Here is a 10,000-nt window from a genome sequence, read left to right as displayed (position 1 = left end):
ATATCTTGCTAAAGCACAATTCTAATGTCATTTCCGCATTTGCATGGAGTAAAGAACAGTCCCCCAAAAACTGTTGTGGCTAGGCTGACAGCGGGAAAACTTTATTGTTTTCTCTATGGAGGCGGGGCATCAGCAAAATGCGAGGCCACAAGCACAAGTGGAGGACGGGAGTCTGCATATTGGAATGCATCCACAGTCTAGAAAGCGCCCTAGGCTTAAGGCACGACTACACCAGATGCGACTTGAGCGACTGAAGTAATTTACTGTGTATGGAGTCACTGGCGACAGAGGAGACAAAAGTGATTTCAGCGACTAGAGGCGATTGACCGAAGTGCCCTTGAGCAAGGCACCTATCCCGACACTGCTCCATGGACTGTAACCACTACTCTGTCATATCTGTAAGTCCCATTGGATAAGAAACAGCAGCTAAGTAGGCCTACTTGTAGCTCAAAGTACTTGTAGCTTGAAAGTGTCAAATTTGATTCTCTGTGTTGGGGACCGACACTGAAGAAGGTTAAGACCGAAACATCTGACGGGCAATAGAATACACGAGAAGTGCTGTTCTGTTCCCTTTATTTACCATCCAGGGAAAACCATTGCAGGCTTCGTTAGAGGCTGAATCCTGCAGGATAGGGGCCTGTGGTTTTAAGCAGTAACAGAGGCATCCTGTCTCTGCATGCCACGAACCCACACATGGCCCAGACAAAACACCGCTGCCACCACTACCGCCAGCCGCCACCGTTGGCAGCACTGGCTGTGTACTACCGCAGCAAAGGCTTATGTAGAAAAGCCGTGACCTCTGTTTTAAAAGAAACAACAAAAAAAACACACCAGCTAAGGTCAACAAGCCTGACACAGACAGAAATGACTGTTTGAAAGACTTCACTTCACTGCAGGCTAGGTTTCATTTGTTACGTCATGTAGCGTTTACTATTTCTCATCATTAGCTGTATAAAACGACTCTACAGTATAATACCATAAAAAATATTTGTTTAGCACTGGAAATACTACATGAAGTAATTGCATTTTGAAGGCTAACACTTTCAAGATGGCCGACTTTCACCATGTCCACAGAGGCATCAGAATCAACATTTAGTCCAAACAGTTTTCATTGTATTCATTAGTATGCTTATTTCTTTGTCAAGTCAAGTCAGCTTTTATTGTCAGTTTCGTCATATGCACAGGTCATACAAGGACATTGAAATGACGTTTTCTCTCTATACCATGAAAGGACACAGACATACACAGGACATTTACAGACTGACATCAAAGTGCAAGACAGGACAAGTAACAGTGATGGTCCAATACCAGTAAAGTGATGAAGTAATAAATAATACTGAGCATTTAACATTGGTGAGTGACAGTGATGGACCAGTGATAACCAGTAACAATAAGTGATAGATACATTATCATACACTATTCAAATAGCCTCCATAAGACTCCAGACGTTTACAACAAGGTGCAGGGAATGTCAGAGCCAACAAAAAAAGAGAGCAAAAATCTGTTCAAAATGTTTTGTATTCCCGTGATGGTTTTAAAGTACCTGGATCTGTTGAAGTGGAGAACAGAGTGTCTGGCCAAACTCAAATCCCAGGTCAGGTGGCTCAGAGAGGGGAGAGGAGCAGAGGAGAGGAGGAGAGGAGAGGAGAGGAGAGGAGAGGAGAGGATAGGAGAGGAGAGGAGGTGAGGAGAGGAGGAGAGGAGCGGAGGGGTTGAGGAGAGGAGAGGAGAGGAGAGGAGGAAAGGAGAGGAGGGGAGAGGAGAGGAGAGGAGAGGAGAGGTGAGGAGAGGAGAGGAGAAATGAGGGGAAGAGAGGATAGGGGAGAGGAGGAAAAGAGGAGAAGAGAGGAGAGCAGAGCGGAGCAGAGGAGAGGAGAAGAGGGGAGGGGAGTGGGGAGGAGAGGAGAGGAGAGGAGGAGAGGGGAGGAGGAGAGGAGAGGGGAGAGGAGGGAAGGAGAGGAGAGGATAAGAGAGGAGAGGAGAGGGTGAGAGGAGAGGAGAGTGGAGGAGAAAAAAGGAGATGGGAGGGAAGGTGGAGGAGACGAGAGGAGAGGAGAGGAGAGGAGAGGGGAGAGGAGAGGAGAGGAGAACAGAGGATAGTGGAGGAGAGGAGAGGAGAGGAGAGGAGAGGAGAGGGGAGAGGAGAGGTGAGGATAGTGGAGGAGAAAAAAGGAGATAGGCGGGGAGGTGAGGTGTGGAGAGGGGAGTGGAGGAGAGGAGAGGAGAGGAGAGGAGAGGAGAGGAGAGGAGAGGAGAGGAGAGGAGAGGTTGGCCCGCCGTATTGTTTCCCCTCCACAAGCTCGCAGCAAATCATCAGTCAGCTGAGAGGAAGCCCAAATGTAGCTGTTTCACATTAACTGGAATGAGTGAGCATCTCTCTCTTCCCTGCGCTCCCTCTCTCTCTCTCTCTCTCTCTGTCCTCCTTTGCTTGTCTCTCTGCCATCCCTTACTTTCCTCTCTTCTCCTGCATCTTCTGTTCATTTTGTTTATTATTTTTCTCCATCTCTTTCTTACTTTTCTCCCCTGTCCCTAATTCATACCTAGTCTCTCTCTCTCTCTCTCTCTCTCTCTCTCTCTCTCTCTCTCTCTCTCTCTCTCTCTCTCTCTCTCTCTCTCTCTCTCTCACTGTGGGAGCAGGTCTTGGCAGGAAGTGTTCAGCTGTGTCAACATCGGGCATGTAAAACATACGCTGTGCTGTGAGCGGAGACTTGGCATGAAAGTGTCGTCGTAAGCAGGTGGATGGAAGAGAAGAAGAGGAGAGGGGAATAGTGGAGGAAGAAGAGGAGAGGAGAGGGGGATAGCGGAGGAAGAAGAGGAGAGGAGGATAGTGGAGAAGAGGAGAGGGGGATTGAGGGATGGGGTGGCTAAGAGAGGAAGAGAAGAGGAGAGGGGGATAGTGGAGAAGAGGAGAGGGGGATAGCGGAGGAGAGGAGAGGGGGATAGTGGAGGAAGAAGAGGAGAGGGGAGGGGGATAGCGGAGGAAGAAGAGGAGAGGAGGATAGTGGAGAAGAGGAGAGGGGGATTGAGGGATGGGGTGGCTAAGAGAGGAAGAAGAGGAGAGGAGGATAGTGGAGAAGAGGAGAGGGGGATAGTGGGGTATGGTGGAGGAGAGGAGAGGGGGATTGAGGGATGGGGTGGCTAAGAGAAGAAGAGAAGAGGAGAGGGGGATAGTGGAGGAAGAAGAGGATAGGGGGATAGTGGGGTACGGTGGAGGAGAGGAGAGGGGGATTGAGGTTGTGCGGTGGCTAAGTGGAGAAGATGAGAGGAGAGGAGGATAGTGGAGAAGAGGAGAGGGGGATTGTGGAGAAGAGGAGAGGGGGATAGAGGAGCGCGGTGAAGGAGAGGAGAGGGGGATTGTGGGATGTGGTGGCTAAATGGAGAAGAGGAGAGGGGGATTGTGGAGAAGAGGAGAGGGGGATAGTGGAGAAGAGGAGAGGGGGATATGGGGCATGGTGGGTAAGTGGAGAAGATGGGATAGTGGAGGAAGAAGAGGAGAGAAGAGGGGGATAGTGGAGAAGAGAAGAGGAGGATGTGGGGTATGGTGGGTAAGTGTAGAAGAGGGTATAGTGGAGGAGAAGGGAAGAGGAGAGGAGAAGGGGATAGTGGTGCGGTGGCCAAGTGGTTTGGAGGTCAGGTTTCCATCCATCCATCTGGGCTGGTTTAGCACCCGTTAAGGGGCTCTGTTCTCAACACAAAGGGGAGGTTTTGTAGTCTGGATCCCGAGTCTATGTCTTACTCCAAGGCCGCCATATTTCCCCTCCACAAGACTTGACTCTACACATTTTTTCTCCCACATTATTTGAATAGACTCATATTTTAGTGGTAGGAATGCTGGATTTACTGTAGGTATGTAAGACATTTGCACACACGTCTGAAGAAGGGTGATTACCCGAAACGTCACGGAAAATTTTTAAAAATCAAGTGGGAGCAAAACTTCTTTCTCTTTTTTATCTTGTCATTCTGCTCCCAGGTCAGACATTTCGATGTGTGGACTTTAACTCAGTTTTAGACATCCACACACACACATGCATGTAAACACATACAGTACATTCACTCACATCCACTGTTTCCTCTTTGCTCTCTCCACCAGTTGTGAAGCCAAGTGGACATCACCTGAAGCTGGCCCTGAAGTTCCAGGACTTTGGCAAGGCCATGTTCAAGCCCATGAGGTATCTATTACATTACATTACATTACATTACATTGTTCAAGCCCATGAGGTATCTATTACATCACATTACATTGCATTACATTACATTACATTACATTACATTACATTACATTGTTTGAGCCCATGAGGTATCTATTACATTACATTACATTACATTACATTACATCACATTACATTGTTCAATCCCATGAGAATCTATAGCTGTGTGTTCAAGCCCATGAGGTAGCAATGGCTGTGCATGCATTCCGAAGCAAATTAAAAGTTGAATCACACACACACAGTGACGACCAAGTGACGGAGTATGGTTTCGAGAAATGCACCGCAGATGATTGATGTACAATATGGAAGTGAACATTGGAAAGACCATAAACGTGTTGCAATGTGCGTGATGACGCATGACCTCTGACCTCTGACCCCTGTGTCTTCCTGTCCAGGCAGGAGAGGAGTCAGGAGACCCCTGAGGACGTCTTTTACTTCGTGGACTTCCAGAGACACAACGCCGAGATCGCCGCCTTCCACCTCGACAGGTGAGGAGAGATCAGGGGGGTATGAGACCACGGTTCAGGACAAGGGCGTCAGATGACCCAATAATACACAGGGGCACCGTAGGGCCCAAAAAAGTAATGCAAAGCGCTTTTTGGAAAAAGCACAACGAATAGCAAATAGCATAATAAAAAGCATACAAAACACAATAATATCTAAACTATACAATCAGATTGTTCTGCAAAATAGCATGTGTGCTATTTTTTGCGCATTCTGTAGACTTTGTATGCTAAACTTGAGCAAAATTTCAAGGTCGTTTTTTTTTTTTGTGACACACACTGCACAGCAGATCCATGCCCAGGCACGTGCCCCTGTAAAATAGGTCTGGCGACGCCCCTGGGTCAGGAGTTAACAGGTTAAGTTAAGAGGTAACTCATCTCATAGAAAAGCCTGGAGTACTCATTTTCCTAAGAACCAAGAGGACTCCAGACTCGTGTATTAGGTGATTTACCTCTTAACTTAATCTGGTTTACTCCTGAACCAGCTTCTTCGTATAGGCCAGAGGTGGGTGCACTAAGAACATGGTTAAGTGATAAACCAGACTTAGTTAACCTACAGGAAGTGGTAAACATGCTTATACTGTAGAGATATACCTGCAGGCATCATTTAGTTAAGAAAATGAGGACTCCTGCCTCTTCTGTTAGATGATTGACCTCTACCACAAGGTTAACTTCACCTGGTTTACTATTGGCTCATTGGTCACAAACACCTTTAGTAGCCTACCTGGGAAGAAGACACTTACTGTATGTATGATTGTGTGTGTGTACACACACAAACATACATAATGCATTAATTATTTGGAAATAAATAAAGAATGAACACACAATAATGAACACACACATCCACTTGAACCAGTCTGGGTGCTACTGACGTACACTATCAGCTCAAATAAAACTGGAAACAAAATCTGCAACATCCTGACTTCCATGAATTACTTTCTCATAAATTTGTTGGTGTTGCAGACGTTATTTCCTGATTCATTAGAGACTGAAATGTTAACATTAAACTTCTTTGAAGTTCATTTCAACCAGCTCCTACTATATCACCTGCAGTGGGTGTGTTTGGGCTTGTACGGAACGTTTGTTCACATTTCAAAAGCTAATGTACACACAGACTGACATGAAAAATGTATAGCCTACTGTATTTGAAGTGTACCGTAAAAAGGGCTTGAATAGAAAGTGTTGAAATAAGCATGATGGATGCATGGGGTGGGGGTGGGGGGCTTAAAAGCTGCCGTGAGCGTCATTAAACTGTCAGCTTGAAAATGACAACTCAATGGAGCTTTTTCTTTTTAATGAGGAAAATCTCTCCCAGGCATTTAGCCTGTACGCATTATCTGCCGATTTCCCCCCACCTGCGGTTTCACAAATGTGTATGTTTACACTGGAGGCCAATTGCCCTTTCAGAGTGAGAGGCCCGGGATATATACATTGAGCGCAGTCTACTGTTTTCAAACAAAACTCCCACCTCATGGTAGATTGGCACTTTGAGGTCTGTGTTTTAGGCGTGTTGGGACTAGGCCCCAAAGTATGGGCCTGGCCGACCGCACTGGGGTTTGCCGTTTGCCTAATCACACCGACGGCATTCATGGCTGGCCTGGCCATATGGCATACAGGGCATTTACCCGGTGGACTGTTAATGATTTGGGCCTGGTCCTCCACTCAATGTATTGGCCCATGCTGTTACAGCTGACCTCTCCGAGTCAGGTTTAAATATTCATTTTGGCTGTTGAAGTCAAGATAGCTTGTAATAGGGGACTAAAATGTTGTTACAGGCTTCACTCACTGCATTTACGTGACGTTTTTAATTCCGAATTAATGGTACGGAATTAAATACTTCTGTTGAGCTTACTTTGATCTTTCATTTAATTCCGAATGGTGATGTGTTTACATGACGTTTTCAAAGTGGAATTAAGCTTTATTCAGAATTAAAGTGAGTTCATTCTGAATTAAATGTCTCATGTAAACGTAGCAATTGTCTCTCTCAATGCCTGGCTGAGGGGTCTTGGCTGAAAATGCCCGGCCTGATGTTTTTGTCCCAGCCCAGTCCTGACTGTATTGCATTACCACCGCAGGCTGCTCCCGGCCATCGGTTAAGAATACTGTATGCCGCCATCCCATAATGCGTATTATTATTAGCACACACATGCGGCTATTATAATTAAGTCGGTTTTCGGATCGGTTGTTCACAGGGGGTAGCGATGGCTGATACTCTTTGAAATGTTTTCGTAATGAAGGAGGCGATGGGCCATGTAAGCTGGCGGTGATGTTCTGGAATAACTTAATTTCATGGAAACGATTTAAGAGTAACTTTGTGAGGAAAAAATACATGAAAAAGAGTGAAACTGTAATTTGCTGACATGCACATTCGTACTTTGGATGTTAAAGTTAATGATCTATTGTAAATTGCGTTTGCATTTGTTAATTTAATTTCGTTAATGCATTCTATATGGGGACGTATGCATTTTAAAAAGCTTTGTTTTGTGAAAAGGAAAAAAACACCTCAGACACTTTGTTCAAATCTCCACATAGTGACTTTGCTGATGTTCTACTGTGACGATGGCCGTTTGGCAGGCTGGCAGTCCAAAGCCCCTGACTTGTCATTAGTGGTGAGTGTGTGTGTGAGTGTGTGTGTGTGTGTGTGTGTGTGTGTGTGTGTGTGTGTGTGTGTGTGTGTGTGTGTGTGTGTGTGTGTGTGTGTGTGTGTGTGTGTGTGTGTGTGTGTGTGTGTGTGTGTGTGTGCCTGCATGCACAGGCGTATGTGCTGGCCTTTACAATCATAGTCTCTCTCTCTCTCTCTCTCTCTCTCTCTCTCTCTCTCTCTCTCTCTCTCTCTCTCTCTCTCTCTCTGTGTGTGTGTGTGTGTGTGTGTGTGTATGTGTGTGTGTGTGTGTGTGTGTGTGTGTCAAATGAGGGGTAGGCTAGGGTAGAAGAGAGAGAGGAGTGTCTCCCAGCCTTCAGTATTTTAATTAGCTGTGTTTGTGGGCCTCAGCATCTGGCTGTTTGACATAACCCAAGGCAGTGTGTCGTAGCAGAGAGCCTCCCAGATTGATATTCCCCATTTGCTCTGGCAGTGTAGAATTACAAGATGTGCAATTCAGTTGTAATTGCTAATTATCTAAATTATATTTCCAGCACTCCGTCTTCTGAGTGAGACATTTTTATGTCTTGTAGTTTGTAGTCTGTTTTATCCATTCATGTTTTATTTTTGTTTTTAGACTGCCAACTGTCAGGAACTGTCAGGCCAGAATATCTTCTTGAGGTTGGGTGGAGAAAGCACATACATACATAGCGATCCATACTTACACATATGCAGCATTCGGCACGGTTCAGTAATTATGGTTGGGACTCTCAAGAATGTCAGCTTCACAGTCAGTTTGGAGGAGACCGTGTTTTTGGAAGGTAACACTTTCCTTTGGCTACACCCATCTTCAACAGTGTGACTGAGTCGTGGCCTACTGCGTTCATGGGGAAAACAAACTAGGAAAGGCAGGGAATGTGGCGGTTGTTTTTGGAAAAGTTCAGCAATGTGTATGATTGTGTGCTAGCTATTTGTAGGCCTATATGGTGCATAACGCAGCCAGATACCATTATTTTTTCCGGGATCAATGAAGGATCTCTACTTGACAAGCACTATTTTTTTATATTTTTTAGGGCTTTTATGCCTTTATTTTTGACCGGACAGTTGAGGAGAGACAGGAAATGAGTGGGGAGAGAGGGACAGGGAAGGACCGGCAAATGACCTGGGCTGGAACCAAATGCTGGTCGCCGGCACAGCAACCCAGTGCCCTAGCGTTAAAGGCCGAGGCAGGGCCAGAGAAGCACTGTTTAAGCTTAAACCTAAAGATAGGGGCAGGTGGAACCACCCTATTGAAGTAGGCCTGATGATTATGGAATATATGGGTTGTGTAGGTAACACTTTAGAATAGCTACCCAAAAAAGTTTTATAAACACTTTATTAACATTTAATAATAAGGTAACACTTCAGAAAAAAGTATCTTAAAAAACACTATTAACACTTTTTTTTTTACAATTTTACACTATTAACAATTAATTAACAACTAAATAAAACAAATTATAAACAAAGAATTTACAAATGTTTGTAAATGAGTAAGAACCCACTTACGACTGCACAGTGAAGTGGAAATTGGCTCCTTTCACCTTTATTTACAGTAACCAGGAAAGGTCCTGTTGAGTCACAGTGACTCTTCTTCCAGGGAGTCCTGGCCAAGACGAAGGATGCGTTTGATCATGTGTGCTTGCCTGACGCTTCTATATCTAGGGCTGTAGTCAAGACCACCTCTGTAGAGTCCAAGACAAGTCCAAGACCAGAATATTCAAGTCCGGGACGAGTCAGAGTCAAAAGAGTTTCAAGTCCGAGACAAGACCTAGTCCAACAACATTTGAGTTCAAGTCAAGTCCGAGTCACATGTCGGTCAGTGTTAAACGATGAAAAGGATGACTGTCAATTATGCCATGAATGTGAAGACATGTTGTTGGATTTCAAGCTCCACTGTATTTTGCTTAGAGCATTGGCTATCATAAATTCTAAAGACAGACCCGGTTGAGTCCAAAATCTTAATTTGGTAAGACCAGTGTCCGAGTCCAAGACTGTCCAAGACAGTGTCCGAGTCCAATTGATAGCGAGTCCAAGACAAGTCCAAGTCCATAGGAAAACGGACTTGAGTCCGGACTTGGACCAAGTCCGGTCTCGAGTACTACAGCCAGAGATTCTTTAAGTATAGAGATATGCCAACATAATAGGTTTCTATGGGCACCTAACGCGACCAGGTTCCAGTCTGCCTAAAGGGGCGTGTCATAATGCTCCTACAATGAATAGAACAGCCCTTAGGTCTGCCTAGGTCTGCCTAAGGGGGGCCATAATAGAACCAGGAAACAATGGGCCAATGGAACCTCTCTCTCTCTACTCTCTCTGCTACAGCCCTGTCTACATGTATATCTAGTGGTTCCATCTCTTTTGCTCTGTGGAGGACAACGTTACAGAACTATTGCGGCTGTACTGTGTCTGCTGTGTTAACATAGTATTTCTTACTCATTAACAATCATTTGTGAATGTTGCATTGATAATTAGCTAATTATTTACTGTGTTTTATAAAGCTTATTCTGAAGTTTTACCTGCTTTCCATATATATCTAACAGGGTACTGGACTTTCGGAGAGTTCCACCTGTCGCTGGGCGATTCATCAACGTCTCCGGGGAGATTCTACATGTGACTCGGAACGAGGAACTGAGAAGTGTTTTCTTCACCTCTCCAGGTAATCTCTCCCT

General features: G+C 45.2%; 1 protein-coding gene across 1 annotated transcript in view; it reads left to right on the top strand.

Moving 5' to 3' along the window:
* fam20a (FAM20A golgi associated secretory pathway pseudokinase) overlaps positions 1-10,000 on the top strand; it is a 38,701-nt gene that overhangs the window by 17,961 nt on the left and 10,740 nt on the right. Inside the window, exons 5-7 of the mRNA XM_063221936.1 lie at positions 4,091-4,169; positions 4,604-4,696; positions 9,872-9,987. Of these exons, the coding sequence (XP_063078006.1) occupies positions 4,091-4,169; positions 4,604-4,696; positions 9,872-9,987 (288 nt within the window). The remainder of the gene's footprint in view (positions 1-4,090; positions 4,170-4,603; positions 4,697-9,871; positions 9,988-10,000) is intronic.

This window comes from Engraulis encrasicolus, chromosome 17, assembly GCF_034702125.1.
Source record: "Engraulis encrasicolus isolate BLACKSEA-1 chromosome 17, IST_EnEncr_1.0, whole genome shotgun sequence".
In the NCBI taxonomy this organism is placed as follows: Eukaryota; Metazoa; Chordata; class Actinopteri; order Clupeiformes; family Engraulidae; genus Engraulis; species Engraulis encrasicolus.
This window is presented reverse-complemented; position numbering and strand designations above follow the sequence as displayed.